Below are 18730 nucleotides of genomic sequence, written 5' to 3' on the forward strand. Positions count from 1 at the left end.
AGTATAGATCTCACCAACATTGTCTGTCCTTCCAGAACTTCCAGGGACAGAACGCTTAGTAAGGCATTCAGGGAGTTAGGTTAGTGCTGGCCTCATGTGTCTGTGCTCAGTATTTGGCATGCACTGTGCCCTCTGATCCACACACCAGCTCTGTAAGGCTGGTGTGGTGAGGAGTTGGGTTCCATAGAGAAATCACTGTCCTAACTCACCCAGTTCGGGGCATAGTGGCCCGTTGCCAATGAGAACCAGAAACACAGGGAGCTGGGAGTGGCTGGGGCCATGTATACTACGGTAATAGGGTCAGGTGGGATGTTGTCTCTTTTCAGGAAGGTTGCATAGGGCATGTTCTCACCTTATGTTTTGGGGCCGATTTGGTCAGAAGTGCTGGAGCATGTAGGTAAGCCAGCACTCAAGGATGTGGGGAGACAGCCGGCTCCAAGAGTTTGGACTGCAGCTAGGCCAGCTGAGAGCCTGAGCCTTCCAGAAGGCAGGGCTTTTGGACAGCTATGGGAACTTTCGTTCTTTGAGCCCTGGGCCATGACTGTCGGGGTATAAGCTGCACTGGCAGCTTCGACCCTCAAGGTTGAAGAATTCACAAAGAAAAGACCCACTTTCCACAGTGGATAGAATTGTGGGAAACTGAGGGTGTTTGGATTGAAACAACAAAAAGGCCTCAGTGAGGCCAAGTACAGATCCAAGGAGGACAGGTCTGCAAGTTTTGGTAAAAGGAGGGGTTTCTGGCCAAGTCCTGACCTGGATAATTTGGTAAAACAGTTTTACTTTTTGGGTTCATACTTAGTGTATGTTTAGGATTATTTCTCTCTAAATATTCAGTGTTCTAGAATGTCACATTTTGTTTTTGCTATTGTTTTTAGAGAGGGGGAGGGGCAGAGGGAGAGAATCTAAAACAGGCTCCATGCCCAGGACAGAGCCCGGGACAGGGCTCAATCTCATGACCCTGAAGTCATGACCTGAGCCATAATCAAGAGGCAGACCCTTAATTGACTACACTACCCCGGTGCCCCTAGAATGCCAAGGTTTTTTTGTTTTTTTTTTTTTGTTGTTTGTTTGTTTTGTTTTTTTAAGATTTTATTTATTTATTCATGAGAAACACATGAGAGAGAGACAGAGACATAGGCAGAGGGAGAAGCAGACTCCATGCAGGGAGCCCGATGTGGGACTCGATCCCGGAACTCCAGGATCACACCCTGAGTCAAAGGCAGACGCTCAACCACTGAGCCACCCAGGCATCCCTAAAATGCCAAGTTTTGAAAAGACTCTAACCTCAGGTTGGCTGACTGGTCTGCTACTCTTTTTTTTTTTTTTTTTAAGAATTTTTTTACTTATTTGAGAGAGCATGAGCAGGGGGAGGGACAGAGGGACAAGCAGACTCCTCACTGAGCAGGGAGTCTGACACGAGGCTTGATCCCAGCACCTGGAGATCATAACCTGAGCTAAAGGTAGATGCCTAACAGACTGAGTCCCCTATAGGCCCATGGTCTCCTACTCCTCTTGATGAGTTAAGGCATTCTCATGTTGACCTTTTATTTTTGATGAAATCGTATCGGTGAGGAGCTCATGTGACTGTTTCTTTCCTTTGGATACCCTCAGAGAAAGCGTCGTGGTGGCACAGTAAATTCTAGACAAGCCCAGAAGCGAACTCGGGAAGCAGCCTCCACCCCTGAGATGGCCTTGGAAGCAGAACCCATAGAACTTGTGGAAAGTGGTAAGATCTCCAGGAAGGCCGTGACCATGGGTTGCTGGTGTGGTGCAGCGTGCATGGGTGTGCCTATCACTTGGTGCCTCTCAGCCGTAGGGCCTTGTGCGAGGCACACCACGTGTCCGAGCCTTCATGACCCCTGAGTGGGTCAGTCCTAGTCCTCCTGTGTGGAGTTCTCATTGTGATCAACATTTAGCTCTAGGCCTGTCAGCTAACACTGTATATGGGTTAGCTTTTGTCCGTACCATTGTAAGACTTCACCCTCCACCCAAAACTGACCGCTGACTTGAGCAGGGCCTGCCTTCTCCATGGGTTTTGACAGCCGTTTAGCAGGGCTAACTGTTTAGCCTTCCAGGAATAGGCTGCAGAGGAGGTGACACTGCCCTGGCCCACCTTTTCTATTTGAAACTGGACCTCCAGTTTGCTTGACCTCCTGAAGGACTCCACTTTCCTTTTCTCTTTTTCATCGAGACAAAATTTCCCAAGGAGGTGTATCTGTGGACAGAGCCACCTGTGTTGGAGGGAGCTGCTATAGGCAGAGGCCTGATTGAGTTTTACCCCCCTCTGCCTACTAAGGGAGATGGCAGATGGCCTGAGTTGAGTCCCTTTGCTCTGCATGTATTCATATTGTTTCAATGAGTATGATGCCTGAAAACTGATGTGTAGAGAGAAGCAGCTTGTCTTGAGGTCGATTTCGTGGGCCCTTCTGAGAAGTGTTCTCACTATCATCTCTGTGTCTCCTGAATTTCACTTCTGTGAATCCCCAGAAGCCTGGAGGCTGAGCCTCTGGCCACCCTGCTGTACCCTCCCCTCCACCCCAAACTTGATGCCCTGGCGTCTGAACTCTGCCATCTTTCAGGAGATGCTGGCATAGGAGGCTCCTTGATCAGGACATGAGGCCCACAAGTGGTCTCTTGAGGGATGTCAGGATCTTGAGCCTGACTGCTTCCAGCATATCCCTTCTGTCCCCACAGTCTGCCTTACCATGTGTGCAGGGCTGTGTGCACATGCTTTTGTTTCTGAGAGCCAGAAATCGTGTCTACTGGAACGAGAATGGCTCTGTGACTTAGAGTATATTGGTGTCTGGGCTAGTCTTTAAAAAGGAAGAGGTCATTTTGTGTAAGGTACCTTGGATCTCTCTCCTATACTGTGGTTTTTATTTCTGTGAAACTTTTTAATATGAAAAAATAAAGCAAGTTTGAATTGCTAAATGTATTACGACTTACTGTCCCCCAACATAACTACTTTAAAAAACTCTATTCTTATAAACACTTCTTTAGTGCTATGATAGAAGCAAAAATGATGGTAATTTTTTTGGTTCATATAAATGAAAGTTGTCCTCTGCTGTTCATTCTTACCTACCTCACAGAAGTGCCTCACCGATACCTCTGCCCTTCCCCCGCCATTCTGTGTTCACATAGACACCACAGTGTAGTCTAGGGCCCAAGGCATGCTGAACAGGCCTAGCCCATTGGGGTTTGTTGGGAGTCTAAGGGATCAGTAAATACCACCCTTGTCCTGCTTGAGAGCCACATGGAGAGGATTATCTAACTGGTGAGAGATAGAACTGAGCCTGATGAGGCCTGTAGGTGAGCAGCAGCCCGGAGGAGGAGGTTTAAGGCGGGTGTATCCCAAAGAGAAAGGCCTTGAGGAGATGAACATGCCTGATCCTCTCCCCGGACGCCCCCTAGCACTCCGAGGTAGGTCACTGCCTCTCCCCTGTGCAGGGGCAGGTGGGGGCATGGAGGCCTAGTTGTATGACAGTGAGGCCACAGGGATGCAGGTGTGTGTGCACAAGGGGCCCCTCCCTTTGGTGTAGTTGCACAGGGATGCAGGTGTGTGTGCACAAAGGGCCCCTCCCTTTGGTGTAGTTGTAAAATCCACAGACCACCACTCAGCAAAATCCTGGAAAGGCATTCGTTGGCTGTCACCCCTGAAAAAGGGACTAGACCTGATGTTCTTCATTCTGTCCTTTGGGGGGAATTTAGTTTGGTGTAAGCCTGTGCTCCATTTGTAATCATTTAGTGAAGCTTAGAGCAACATGCCTTTACTTTTCTCTTAATGCTTGTTAAAATGCTTTATTTTAAAGCTGGAGATGAAATAGTGGACCTCACCTGTGAATCGTTAGAGCCTGTGGTTGTTGACCTGACTCACAATGACTCTGTCGTGGTAAGTGTTGGAGCGAGTGGTTGAAACTTCCTGGCTGTTGGCCTTTGGCCAATACCAACTTCTGAAGACCTTGGTCACAAGTTATGGTTTATACTGAAGAAACCAGAGTGACTAGAGCCCAAGATAGAAAGTGTTTCTGGAAAATCATTTGTTGTGGCTTTGTTGCCTGTGGACCATAAATCTGTGTGACCCTGGTTTGGCCCCAGCTGTCAGGGAAGCCGTGTGGGGAGAACCCCAAGAGCCTGCCTCTGTAGTCCCCTGTTCTATACTGTGTACCACCTGTGTGACTTTGGGCAAGTTACTTAGCCACATTCACTCTGAATGGGGACATGCCTTCCATGCCAGTAGGGCATCGTGAGGCTTAAAAATCATCCTGTATTTGAGTGCCTAGCACCTAGGGTGGTGCCCAGTAAATGTGTTACATCCTCACAGCTGCTGGGGGGTGGGGGAGGATACGAACTTGGCACTGCCGCTGGGAAGTCTGGAGGCACAGCTGCCTCAGAGGATGCAGGCACCCTGCATCACTGCTGGGAGGCTTGGTTGTGTTGTGATTCTAGGGAGGATGGGGCTTGGGAAGCTGCTGGTGCCCCCTTCCTGTGGCACCAGCTTTGGACCCTGGCAAAGAGCACACTTGTCCTGGGTGGCCCTCGAGGAAGGAGACCTGGTCTGGGTGGAGGACATGTAGAGGAGTGGTTCCCTCAGACCCGCTATACAATGTGGGGGGCACGCCTGTGTGTGGGTCCTGGTGTCTGCTCAGCCCACAGACCTGTACCTGAAAGCTACATCTGCCTCTCAAGGGTGCCTCTTTAGCAATTTCTGATCTGATGTGCAGTTTGTGGAGTGGAGTGAGTGGGAGGTAGGTGCTGCCGAGGATGGAGCTGGTAAAAACTGAGTCTCCTCTGGCCTTGGAGCCCACTAGTCTGGCCATATTCTGATTGTGCTTAAAAAATTTCAGAATAGGGTTGTGCTGAGAAGCTTCAAACTTTTTATCTATCTATCTATCTATCTATCTATCTATCTATCATCTATCTATCTATTTATTTATTCACGAGAGAGACACAGAGAGAGAGAGGCAGAGACAGGCAGAGGGAGAAGCAGGCTCTGTGCAGGGAGCCCGATGTGGGACTTGATCTCAGAAACACAGGATCACTCTCTGAGCTGTAGGCAGATGCTCAACTACTGAGCCACCCAGGCATCCCTTCAGTCTTCTTTAAAAGAAAAGAAGGTTTCAATAAAAATTGTTCACTCAAAAAAAAAAAAAAGAAAAGGGTGATGATGGGGAACTGTCTTGACAGATTTTAGGTTTAGACTTGGGTCTTGATTGAAAACCGCCAGGGTGTCCTGTGGTGTGTCTGTATAAATACACATACAGGCACACATACACATAAATATAGCCCATCCCAAAGGAAAGGCAGCTAATGCTCGTATTTGCCCGTATTTTCTCTGATGCTCAGTCCCCACTTGCAGCCCTGGGAGGATTCTGCTTCTAAGACCTTCCAGCCCTCGGGCAGCCCAGGTGGCTCAGTGGTTTAGTGCCGCCTTTGGCCCAGGGTGTGATCTGGGGACCCGGGATCGAGTCCCATGTCGGTCTCCCTGCATGGAGCCTGCTTCTCCCTCTGCCTGTGTCTCTGCCTCTCTCTCTCTGTTTCTCAAATAAATAAAATCTTAAAAAAAAAAAAAAAAAAAAAAACCTTCCAGCCCTCGAGGAGGCAGTGATTGACTTCTGTTGTGTGACACGCCATCTAAAGTTGCTTTCATGCCTTGGATTTGTTGTTGTTGTTGTTGTTGTTATTATTATTACTATTATTAATTAGACTGCCCTTCCTGCTGGGCTTCTTCCTGACCTTTCTTACCTTCTTTGTGTTTCCCTGGGCATGGAGAGCCATCAGGAGATGTAGAAGGACTGTTAGGGTTGGGGGAGCTGTCCTGGGAGTGGATGGCTGGCCAGAGGCCGGCGATGGGGAAAGCAGGGACCCGTCTGGGAAGTAGGGGTCTTGGCTTTCTGGTCCCAGGTGTACTGGTCATTTTAATCATAGAAGTTAGCTTACCGTGGTCTCAGGTTCCCAGCTATAAAATAATTGCTTTGGACTTTATAGCACCCCTGATTCTACTCATTCTCTACTTTTTGTTGTTTATTTTAATAATTTCAAATGCCAGTTTTTAAATTTATAGTGAGAAATGCATGTGAGGCTGAAGTTCTCACTCTAAGCATATCTACTTGGAAAAAATTGTAGTACTGACTCAAGGCAAGGAGCATCCATTAGGTGAATTTTAAGTTCAGGGTGACCCCAGGCCTTGCCTGCAGCAGTGTGTGTATGGATAAATGTTATCTGTTCCCAAATTGCGGTTATTTTTACCAGTTCAACCAGAATCTGTGGGAACAGGCCATGTGTGCCTCTTCAGCCCTGCTTGGGAGTAGCCAGCTCTGTATCTTGAAGATTGGACTCTATATATCCTGATCCAGGCTTGGCTTCACAACTTTAATGAGGGAACTTCACAGAGACTGTGTCCTTCCCACTCTCTAAAGACTCCAGAGCCCCCAGTGAATTAGTAGAACTAAAAAATGCCATAGGATTAAGACTTCATACATCTTTGCTTAGGCATTTTCTCTCCAAATTAACTTTTATTTTGGGCATTGTGGACCCAAAAAAAGGCCATCACTGCTGGATCCCTGGGCATGTGTATCTTTGACTTTTACTAGATTGATGGCAAACTGTTCTAACAGGATTGTGCTCACTCACATGCTTTCCACTGTTTTCGGTGTACTCTCTTCCACGTGCTCCCTCCCACTTTACTCCTGGCAGTCTGGTGGTGGTTGGTAGCTTGTTTTCATCTTCCATGAAGTGCCTGTTAAAATCTTTTATATATATATATTTTTTTTCACACACACATTATACATAGAATTTTTACATTAGCCAAAGAAATTGATCTAGAACAGAACAACCCCTTGTCTTCTCCATTTGGTTGTCTAGCTTACAGGTTTTGTTTTGTTCTGTTTTTCTAGACATTTATAAGGTAGGCTCTATACCCATCATGGGCCTTGAACTCAGAACTTTTTGACATCAAAACCTGCGTGCTCTACTGACTGAGCCAGCCAGGTGTCCCTTTCTGCCTTGTTTTTGTCTTGTTTTAGGAATTCTTTATCAGTGATAAGTAGGATACCACTAGTTAGGTTTTGTGTCTTCCTCTGAGGGGGTCTGCTCTTTTCAATTTATGTACAGAAGTTAATTTTAATACAGTTGAATTTATTATTTTGGATATAAAAGTCTGTTCCTATATCCTGAGTTTTACTATCTTGCCTTCCACAAGTGACTAATCTACATGAATTGCCTTTTGTGTGTGGTTTGAGGTGGGGTTCTTTTTTTTTTTTAATTTTAAAGATTTTATTTATTTATTTGACAGAGGGAGAGCTTATGAGCACAAGCAAAGGGAGAAACAGGCTTCCCACCGAGTAGGGAGCCCAAGGCAGGGCTTGGTCCCAGGACTCTGGGATCATGACCTGAGCCAAGAGCAGATGCTCAACTGACTGAGCCACCCAGGTGCCCCATGAGGTGGGGTCTTCAGCTCTTTTTAGTAAAGTCTTACAGTGTTCCTTATAATGGTTTTGCAAGCTTTTGTTAGAAGATTTATTCATTGAGACATCTTGGTGGTTCAGTCAGTTGAACGTCTGCTTTTGGCTCCATGATCCCAGGGTCCTGGGATCAAGCCCCACATTAGGCTCCCTGCTCAGTGGGGAGTCTCCTTCTCCCCCCTCCCTCTGTGCTTGTGCATGTACTCTCTCACTCTCAAGTAAATAAATCTTTAAAAAAAAAAGATTTATTCCTAGATACATAGTATTTTAGGAAGCTATGAAAAATGGAATTATTATAAAGTTTGTATTTTTTAAATTATTTACCAGTATAAAGAAACACAATTAATTTTATCTCTATTTTTCAATCCAGCAATTCTTAATCTGTAAATCTTCTGGATTTCTGTACACAATAAATTTTAGTTCTCTCTTAATTTCCTTTTTTTTCCCCCCTTAACACACTGGCTAAAGAAAATTCAGCACTGGCTGAATAAAAGTAGTGTCAGTCCTGGACATTTTTGTCTCATCGCAAATCTGAAGGACTCCTTTCAGACTTTGACCATTAAATAAGCTCTCTCTGGTAGGTTTTATTGCTGCTGTTGTTTATGCCCTTCATTCAGTGCCCTTCATTCGGATTGGAGAAGTTCCCCTTTATTTCCTGTTGGTCTGCAAGTTTCTTCAAGAATTAATGCTGAATTTGGGATGCCTGGGTGGCTCAGTCATTTGAGCATCCAACTCTTGATTTCAGCTCAGGTCATGATCTCAGGGTTGTGGGATCCATCCAGCATTTGGACTTTGTGCTTAGCAGGGAGTATGCTTGAGCTTCACTTCTCCCTCTGCCCCTCTCCCCTTTGCTTATGTACATGCGCATGTGCTCACTGTCTCTCAAATAAATAAGATAAAATGTGCTTCCTCTTTAAAAAAATATCAATGTTGGGATGCCTGGGTGGCTCAGCGGTTAAGTGTCTGCCTTCAGGGCGTGAACCTGAAGTCCGGGGATCAAGTCCCACATCAGGCTCCCTGCATGGAGCTTGCTTCTCCCTCTGCCTGTGTCTCTGCCTCTCTCATGAATAAATAAATCTTTAAAAAATAAAATAAAATAAAAAATAGTAAAAAAAATCAATGTTGAATTTTATTTTTTTAAAAAAATTTATTAATTTGAGAGAGAGCACAAGCAGAGGGAGAGAGAGAAGCAGACTCCCCACTTAGCAAGGAGCCTGTTGCTGGACTCCATTCACTGACTGAGCCACCCAGGTGCTCCTCAATGTTGAATTTTAACACTTACACAAAGGACAAATTTTCCCCTTTCATACATTGAAGTGGAAAATTACATTTGTTTTTAGTGTTAAACTAATAAAACATTGTGATCTTTTTATATATTTCCAGTTTCTGTTTGCTACAGTTTTTTTTACTGTTTTATATATATATACGACTTTCATATCTGTTTTATCAGTATGATGATTTGTAATTTTTATCTTGTACACATTCCTTATGAGGTGTTTTTTTTTTTTTTTCCCTTATGAGGTTTTTGATACAAAAGTGAGTTGGGCACTCTTTATTTGTCCTCCAGAAGATATGTAATCTTGGAGTTAACTTCTTCCTTTGCAAGTTGGTAGAAATCCACAGTGAAGGTACCTAGCCTCAGGTTTTTTTAGAGTTTGTTGATCTTGTCTAAAATATTCACCTTTATTGGTGTAAATGTTTGTGATGTCTTTTTTTTTTTTTTAAGATTTTATTTATTTATTCAAGAAGAGACAGAGGCAGAGACACAGGCAGAGGGGGAAGCAGGCTCCCTGCAGGGAACCGGACGTGGGACTCGATCCTGGGTCCCCAGGGTCACGCCCTGGGCCAAAGGCGGCCCTAAACCGCTGAACCACCCAGGGATCTCCTTGTGATGTCTTAATGTATACAATGTGGAATCTGTAGTGATGTCTCTTTTTTCATTTCTGATATTGGTTGTTTGTGTTTTCTCTTTAGCATAACCAGAAGTTTATTAGATTTTTCAGAGAACCAAGTTTTAGCTTTGTGGATCTTTGTCCTGTAAGTTTGTTTTCATTTAGGATTGCTGTTTTTTTTTTCTTTGAGTTTATTTTGCTATCTTTCTAACTTACTAATTTTCATCATTTTTTTCCAGTAAATGTCATATATTTTTAAGCTATATCCTACAGGTTTTGTTATAAGTATTTTATGTTCAATTCCACATATTTATCAAATTTGTGGGGTTTAACTTCCAAACGTGGGGTTTTATTTCCTTTTTGTTGTTACTGATTCTTTTAATTATTGCTTTATTAGTCAGAACTTCCAAACATGTGGGGTTTTATTTCCTTTTTGTTGTTACTGATTCTTTTAATTATTGCTTTATTAGTCAGAAAATATAGGCTGTGTGTTCTTTGATAGTTCCTGAGACTTTGAGCCTGGACTGCAAGAGATGGCTGGCTTTGACTGAATGACCTGCCCCCACAGGTCCTACCTGAGCTTTGGTTTCTCCTTGAGGCTTTCACAAGTAGACTTTAGTTTTTTAAGAATCTTCTGTGCTTTTTTCCCTCTGGATTATCATATTCCGTTCAGTTTGAGCACATATTTTTTTAGATACCTTTTTATTTAAAATGAGAGAGACGTGAGAGACACGGAGAGAGAGGCAGAGACTAGGCAGAGGGAGAAGCAGGCTCCTCACAGGGAGCTTGATGGCTGGGAGTTGATCCTAGGATGCTGTGGAATCATGACCTTAGCCAAAGGCAGATGCTCAACCTCTGAGCCACCCAGGTGCCCTCAGGCCACTTTTTAAAAAACTTTGAGAGAGCACGTGTGTGTTCGCAGGAGCTGGGGACAGAGGAAGAGGGAGACGCAGACTTGTAGCTAAGTAGGGAGCCTGACACTGGGCTTAGTCTGGTGTGGGGCTCTATCCTGGGACTCCAGGATCCTGGGATCATAACCTGAACCGAAGGCAGCTGCTTAATCAATTGAACCAGCCAGGTGCCCTTTACATGAGCATTTGCACCATGTCAGCCTCTACTCTGGCTATAGGGGGTGGCGTGTTGATAGAAAAGATGTGCTCCTTATCTTTAAGAAATTGAGTCTTTAAGAGGGGAAGATACGGGAAATGGTATTTGCTTAGATTGCTTTCCCTCACTGAATTTCAAAAGTGTTGTTTTTTATCTTTTTATTTTTATTTTTTAAAAATATTTTATTTATTCATGAGAGACGGGGGGGGGGGGGGGGGGCAGAGACACAGGCAGAGGGAGAAGCAGGCTCCATGCAGGGAGCCTGACGTGGGACTCCAGGATCAGACCCTGGGCTGAAGGTGGTGCTAAACCGCTGAGCCACCTGGGCTGCCCAGTGTTGTTTTTAAAGAGTGTTTTGTTTTTTTTTTTTAAAGTCAGGTCGGGGGATCCCTGGGTGGCGCAGTGGTTTGGTGCCTGCCTTTGGCCCGGGGCGCGATCCTGGGGACCCGGGATCGAATCCCACGTCGGGCTCCCGGTGCATGGAGCCTGCTTCTCCCTCTGCCTGTGTCTCTGCCTCTCTTTCTCTCACTGTGTGCCTATCATAAATAAATAAAAAAATTAAAAAAAAAATAATAAAGTCAGGTCGGTTTCCCTGGAATATCTTTTTGGTCTCTTTTCATAATGTACCAGTGAGTCATGTGATTTGTGTTACATTCTGTATCTGCCTATTTTTTTTGGATTCTGGGGTCATCCCTGCCTGCAGCAGGTTTTCTTTAACTGAAGCTCCCTTGCAGCAAGGACAGAGGCTTCTCTGTCTCCATGGGAATAGTCTAGGGCCTGAGGGGCACCCAGTGCCGGCTAGAATGACTGTGAATGAACATAAACGTGTGTGAAGAAAGAAGGGCTTGGTCACCACATCCAGGAATTTGGGGAAAGAGTTGTACATGCAATCAGATAGGAACTACTTACTTTGACTGGAACGTTAATGTGAGAACCGGTTTTCCTGGTACTCCTGGCACGGCAACAGTAACAGGAATGTATACTTGCATGCTGTGTGCAACCACTGGACCTAGAGAGGAGCCAGTAGGTGGAGGTGGATGTTTTTCCAGTGCAGCAACCTGTGAAGCCAAGTGAGGAGGCTGTCTAAATCAAGTGGCTTGCAGAGCTTTTGGCTGGCTGAGCATTTTTAGGAATGTGAGGGGCCTGCTTGCATACAGAGGACCTCAGGGACTTCTGCTTGGTTTGTCCTATTATTTCACTCAGCATATTGGTTGCAGCCCCAGGAGGTACCTAGAATGCCAGGGGTTTTGTGTCCTGGTGGTAGAGGGGCTTGTCCTCCCTCACTGACCAGGAGCCTGTGACATGGATGTCAGCACTTGCAGGAGTTCTGAGGCTGTGTTTCAGGAGCCCAGAGGGCCTTCAGGTGAGCGGCCCGGAGTCAATGTGCCCTGGTGTGAAAGCAAGTGACACCAGGTGTCTTCTGTGGGTTGTCCTTTCTCCAGACCTGTCATATGTGTCAGTGCTCTGACCTGTGGTTTATTCCATACTCAAAGAAAAACCAGACATAAAGGGGAAGTGGGATGTGTAGGTCTGATCTCAAGCCCCTTGTTGTAGTACTGACTCAGCTATTCAGACCAGGGGTTTGGGGTGTTGGTATTTTGTTTCTTTTAAAGGCCTCTCTTCCAGAGGAGAATCCTCAGAGCTTCCTGCCCATCCCCTACCCCCCGTCCCACCCCCATCTCTTGTTCCGGGTAAGCACTATGCTACCTGCAGGGCCCCAGGCATGAGGAAGGGCCATTCCAGAGTGCCTGCAGATGCCTACAGAGGTTCTGGAATTTGATGTGGTTCAGCTGTTGGCTGGAGGGACCACTGGTTGCAGTGTCGCCTGTCGCTCAACCAGGATGTGGGCACAGAGGTGCCAAGGGCAGGGAGCTAGGAGGCCAGGCTGTGGCTCCATTGTTTTCTACACTTAGGATGAGGACCTTCCTCCCTGAGCTTTTCTGTTAAAAGACGGAGACAGTGTCCTCAGCAGTGAGGATAGCTCTCTGGCCACTACACTTACCCAGTAATTATGTCAGGAGCTCCCATCCTGAGCCTTGGGGAGTAGGCAGCGTCCGTACCTCCCTGGGGGTTCAGGTCTGGCCCGAGCCTGGTACTTCCTGGAAGAGAACTGGGTCTGACTCACAAGAGCCCATGGAGACCCGGTTCCCACACACTGCTTGCTGGGCAGCCAGCAGCGTTGTGTTCCCTTCCAGGTGTGTCCACACCTCATTAAATGGCCCATCCTGACCAAAGGAGGTGAGGCAGTGTTGGAGTGCCAGAAGGCTGGAGTCATCCCTGCCTACAGCAGGTTTTCCTTCTGTTCTTGGCTAAATTCAGAGCTCTCCTTTTATAGACCTCATAAGAACTGCACCTCTTGTCAGCCCAAGCTTTTTTTCCAGTTAAGAATCCCAGTGATGAGATTGCTGTCCCCTCAATTTCATAGTTGCACACTCCATCCAGCCTCTTCTAGGGGGTGGGGGGAGTGCCTTTAGCAGCTCTGCCTGTGGTTCGTGTTCTCATCTGCAAAATGAAGACCTTTATGCTTACTTAGACCTTCTTCTTTCCTGGGATGGCTGTTTGTATCTGTCAGGATTCAGTTTGGAAAACTGAATCCACTGTGGTGGTTCTAAAGCACATGGATTTTAATACATAGGAAGAGCTACTGCTTGGTCTTGAAAAGGTTGGAGGAGCAGGTCTCTAGGAATAACTCCAGACATCTCAGCCTTGATCCATCCTAGAAGCTGTTCCTTCTGGCCCAAGCAGAAGGGCTGGAGCAGGAGGCCAGGGGTTTTGATCTCTCTGGGTCCCAGGAAATGCTATAACAGCCCCTTGCCAAGGAGGGGGGCCTGGGCTTCATACACCACCACCTCTGCCATGACAGTCTCTCATACTGCCCACCACGTCTGCCACCACACAGTTCCAGCACCCGAATGTGTTGGCCTCCGAATGTGTTTCCCTGGGTAGGGGGAGCTTACTTCGTATTCACAGCCCCTGCCACAAGGGACTTGGGCTGGAGAGAGCTTCCAGTTTCTCCAAGGGCCTTTCAACAGCCATCAGGAGGACTTTCCTGAGGTGGTTGATGGCCTGTGGCAAGCAAGAGGGAAAAGGTGTGCTTCTGGTGATGCTGTAGAGACAGGTCTAGGAATTCAGGGGGCTGAAGAGATGTGGTGTGAAACCATTGTAGCAAAAATAGTCCTAGTGTAGGTTATAAGTGAACAGATGATGGCCTTGTCGAGTGCTCAATAGCTTTTTTGTCAGCCTGGAGAACATGGAATCAGATTGATCTTGGTCTCCTTGGTGTGCCACTCATTGGTCCCTGCATGTCCCACTTCAATTACTTGGTTATTCCCTATCATAAGCACTGCAGACCCTCCTCCCAGGAAGGCTCCACCTTTGGCAGTAGCCTGTCTGGAACATAAGAGTCCTGTCACTGGTGCACCCGGACATGGAGAGCCTGTGGAGCTAGTAAGCTAGTCCCTAGTGCCCCAAGATGTTTGTTATCTTGTGTAGTCCTCGCAACAGTAGGGGGAGCTGTGGGCACTGGTGCCTCTGTGCTCCAGAAGAGGAAGCTGACACCCCCCCAGTGGGTAAGTAACTTCCCCAGGTCACCAGGCCAGCAGCTCCCAGACTCACCTGGCACCTGGTGGGCATCTGGGATGGGCCTGACTGGAGAGGTGTACAGATCTCCCATCGGTGCTGGACAGGGCAGCATGTATCCCATTCTGTGGGAGGGCTTAACTGGTACCCTGAGGATTTTGCACTTGAAATTTAAAAATGCTTCAATTTTATCATTTAAGATAAGTTTTTAAAAATACAGAGAATTTTATGTCATACTGATTGTGTCTTTCTCTTTTGTTTTCTTCCTTTTTTAAAAGATTGTTGACGGTGAGTGGTGTCTTCTCTCTTTCATTGGGTTTGGATACAGAAGTGATGTGGGTACAATGCTGAAGTTCTTGGCAGGCCTGTGGAGACAAGAATGCTGGGCAGGACACCCCTGCAATTAGTGCTCTGTGCTTGCTGGGGAGACAGTACCCCTAGTACTGAGCTCATTGGATTTTGGAGAAAGCTAACCACCTTAGAGACTTTAGATGGCCCCACAGCTCTGACACCTGCTCATGGCAGGGATGGGGCTTCTTCTGGGAAGACAGGACAGTGGTCTCTCGGGTCTGGGACTGGCCTTTCCCTGGCGGGAAGGGGTTAGGGAGGTGACAGGGCTAGGAACCCTGCCCTGAGCATGGTTTCACACCTTAGAGAGGAGGCGGCCACGGAGGAACGCGAGGCGGCCACGCCAGGACCATGCCGACAGCTGTGTGGTGAGCAGTGATGACGAGGAGCTGTCCAGGGACAGAGATGTGTACGTGACCACCCACACTCCTAGAAACACAAGGGAGGAGGCAGCCACAGGACTCAGGTACCAGCACTCCCATTGCCTTGCTGCCTCACCAGATGCCTCTGGCCCCGTGGGACCACTTGCATCCTGGAGTGGGGATCCCCCACCCCCACCCCCACCATTTCTCAGGGGTGTAGGGTATTGGAAATACGGGACCTTTCCCAAGTTCTGTGCACCCATGGCTCAAGAAGGTCTTGTGCAGGTGCCCAGCAACTGGGTGCAGGTGGGTCTGGATTCAGAGCTAGTTCAACCATTCCCAGTGGGACAAGTCTGTGTCTGGCACTGTCAGGGTGGATGGGACTTGCCCTGGGCTGTTCACATACGGCACCACCTGCTGTGAAGAACAGATCCACTGGCTCTCTGTGATCTGCAGCAAGAATGCTTGGAGGTGCTAGGCACAGCTCCTGCCCCAGACAGGGAGGCAGGGGTGACAGGGCACCTCTGGTTGTGTGTACTTTTCATTCCCCTCTTGCCTCCTTCCTGTACCCCATTGGGGCCATTGGCCTTTCTGTAAATCCCTAGTGCCTCTGCTAAGGTATGGGCTGCTTATATGAAGCCATTTACAGTAATAGAATGTTTGAGTTTGCCAAGGAACTGACATGAAGCACTATGATTTTAGGCCCTCTGGTACTGTCAGTTGTCCAATCTGCATGGACGGGTACTCTGAGGTAAGCAAACTTCCTTGCTCCTGGTTTCCATGTGGCTTCTGTGAAAGAATTAGATGAGAGAGAGGGTCTTCTCCTTTGGTGGGATTTGCTGCCTCTGCTCTGGCCTGTCACACATCTCTGTGTATGAGGGGAGAATGTGCCAGCTTCTTCTTGGGCCCTGCAGCCTCCAGCTCTGGCCCTCGTGTTCCCCACCCCTGTGCTTACTATGGCTCCTGAGCCGTCCAACGCTGCCCCTGTGGGTTCAGGCATCCAGGGTCCCTCCAACACTCTTGGGCCATGGCTGCCAGGAGAGTGGCTCCTGCCTCTGCTCTCAGCTTCAGAGGCCCTGCTCATGCTTGCCTGACACCGCAGAGCAGGTGGGTATATTCAGTTCTCCGGACCTGCCTAGCCCTTCCTCCTCTCAGCTCAGCAGAAGTAGGGTTCTCTGGGGACTGTTGCTGCTCTGGGACCAGGGCACACACAAAAGCTGTTTTTTTTTTTTTTTTTATGTTTTCTAGATTGTACAGAACGGACGTCTCATTGTTTCTACAGAATGTGGCCACGTCTTTTGTAGCCAGTGCCTCCGCGATGCCCTTAAGAATGCTAACACTTGCCCGACTTGCAGGAAAAAGATCAACCACAAACGATACCACCCCATTTATATATGAAGTGTGGAGAGCTGCTTGGGAGAGGTGGATGGATAGACAGCCTGTTGGGTTCTCCACACGGCCTTTCGTGGGTTCTCTGCCTCAATACCCCGAGCTCGAAAAGACTATTTCAAAACCAACATCTGATATGTAAACTGCTCTTTTGTTTCCAAACTCCACTTAGACCCTTTCGTTGCCTCCAGTTTACTGCTGTGGAGCTGGAGCCAGGGCCCACCCAGGCCAGGATCTACATCTCTACTACTCTGTGCGGTCTGCTTCCAGGGTAGGAGAGAGGGAGTTAGACACATTGGAACCAAGAATCATGATTCCAGCCTCATTCTGGAACATGCACGTTTGCAAGAAATTCTCCCCATCTGGAAAGTTTGTCCCAGCTTCCTCGTGGCAGTATCGCCAGGGGCTGGTCCTGGTCAGAGAGCAGGCAGGTCCACCCAGCTCTCCTGGGCAAGCACCATGGTGACCAAGCCCAACAAGGTCCATCCGGCCTGAGGATCCCGGCTGTGAGCATGGCCCTGGAAAGACCCACCACTGGACTCTTCCCTTGAGTCAGAGGTTACTCATGATCCCACCTGTACCCTAGCATCAATGTGCAGGAGGGTCTGCAGGTCAGGAGAATCTCTACAGGGCAATTCCCAGTTTCCTAAGAACGAAATGTGCAATAAAGCCTGTTCTTTGTCTACTCAGCAGCCCAGGAGATGTAGCACTGGAAGTGTTTCCTCAGAGTCCTCGTGGTGCCTGTGGAGCAGTGCCTGTCCCACCCAGTCCTACCTGCCACCTGTTCTCAGGAACTTAACCCGTGTCCCAGAGCTTTTCACCTGGCACAAGCCATGCTAGGTACTTTGGGCAGACATGTGGTCAGGTATCCTCTCTGTTTTCTGATAAGATCTATCCTGTGTTTGCCACATGCCCTCTGGTCCTCAGTTCCCACTGCCTAATGTCTACTCAAGCATAAATACTGGGAGGTAGTGGCAGTACTTGTGGCCTTACCAGCCACCCATGTCCATGCTGTTGTCCAAGTCATGGCTGCCCAGAGTTTCAGAGAATTTGGCCCACCTGATGTTAGCTGGGCTCTGCCTTCGGCTTTAACCCCCACCCCCACACCAACTGACATTCATTTTAGAAGCTGCTCTTCTGGCCTTCAATAGGCTTTGATCCTTTGGGCTTTTGACTGCTCCATAGGTTTGGTTGGCAAAGTACGGTGGCCTCTTCTCCCCAGGGCAGCCAGATAACATGCTCTGCTTGGTCCTGGAGGAGGCAGTGGGGTGGCCTGAGCTGCCCCTCACAACACAGGGCCTGGGGCAGCTAGTGGGAGCGAGGCCTTGCCGTGTCAACCTGCCTCTGCCTCTGCACCCTCCTTCTTCAGAGGGTTTTAAGCCAAACCAACAGCTTCTTCATGTGAAACATCTTCAAGGTGGGAACAGGGCCTCCTCTGGCTTTGCTAGCAATAACTGACCTTCAGTTTACCCTTCTGAAGGAGCAGGGACTCGGCACAGAATTCACTTTAAATGGGGCTGAAGGAGTGTCCCTCCTGTATGTGAAAAGAAATTTGTTTTATTCTTCATTCTGACTTTTTAACTTTGGCTCACTTCCAGTTAATTTGGATGAAAGTAATTTTCTACTTGGAGTCAAGGAGGGCAGGACATCATTTCTCATCGGCACAATGCTAGGTATGTCTGCCCTCTATTTGGATGTCATTGCCATTAAGTTCCTTCTGGGCTTCATGGAAACTCTTTTGTTAGGTTCCAGCAGTACCCAGACTTCAGAAACCAAGACCACCATGCAGCCAAAATCTCCTTTAAGTTTTGTGCTTAAGGACAAATGGTTGATCATAAAGGTTGTATTCCTTCATACTAAATTAAATTGGGGAAAAAATGTTTAGTTTCTACTATTCAGAAACTGCAAAATAGGAAAAGATTGATAAAAATCATTTTCCTCTTCATTGTACATAGTTCAAATCTTTCTTTGTTACATTTAAACTATATCCATGTACATTAGTCTGTTGGACTCCTGCTAGTGTTACAGATGGAAATAAAACCATTAATTTGAACCAGATTTCTTTTTTGCATTAATTTGCTCTCTGGGATGGATTTTCTTCCCTTTTACTCAAGATGTGTGATTCCTGTCTGACTCCAGTTTAGCATATTTCATCAGTGTGTGCAGGAAAGTTGCTTGTCTGGCTACTGATCCAGAAACTAGCAGGTGAGAGGTCATTCTTGGAGTGGAACCACAAGTCCAGGTCCTGGAGTTCTTAGTCAAGCAGCATCCTCAGCTCAGTCGTAAGAACCAAGCCTGGCTGTGGGGCGGACCAGTACCAGCTTCAAGGAGGGGCTCCAAGCAGCATGGACTTAGAGGGACCGGGAATTTGACAGTGCAGTGCACACCCTGCCCCAACCACTCAGACCCAGTTGCCTTCCACTCTGGAGTGGGGGCCCAGGAGGGCATGGTATGCTACTAGTCAATGCCTTATATGATCAGTGCCAGGAGTGAGCTTGGGATTCCCAGGCAGTTGGTGATGGCTAAGCTTGCTTCTTTCACTTCTCGAGTGGCCCCAGAGGTAAAAAAGGTGAATGTGCTGGCCTCGTTTAGC

General features: G+C 47.5%; 1 protein-coding gene across 1 annotated transcript in view; it reads left to right on the forward strand.

The window, feature by feature from the left end:
- Positions 1 to 18190, forward strand: part of RNF4 (ring finger protein 4) — a 36534-nt gene extending 18344 nt beyond the window's left edge. The window contains exons 3-8 of the mRNA XM_055326493.1: positions 1612 to 1726; positions 3810 to 3889; positions 14317 to 14326; positions 14693 to 14852; positions 15451 to 15499; positions 15997 to 18190. Of these exons, the coding sequence (XP_055182468.1) occupies positions 1612 to 1726; positions 3810 to 3889; positions 14317 to 14326; positions 14693 to 14852; positions 15451 to 15499; positions 15997 to 16146 (564 nt within the window). The 3' untranslated portion in view covers positions 16147 to 18190. The remainder of the gene's footprint in view (positions 1 to 1611; positions 1727 to 3809; positions 3890 to 14316; positions 14327 to 14692; positions 14853 to 15450; positions 15500 to 15996) is intronic.
- The last annotated feature ends 540 nt before the right edge of the window (positions 18191 to 18730 follow it).

This window comes from Nyctereutes procyonoides, unplaced genomic scaffold (assembly GCF_905146905.1).
Source record: "Nyctereutes procyonoides isolate TBG_1078 unplaced genomic scaffold, NYPRO_anot_genome, whole genome shotgun sequence".
Lineage (NCBI taxonomy): Eukaryota > Metazoa > Chordata > Mammalia > Carnivora > Canidae > Nyctereutes > Nyctereutes procyonoides.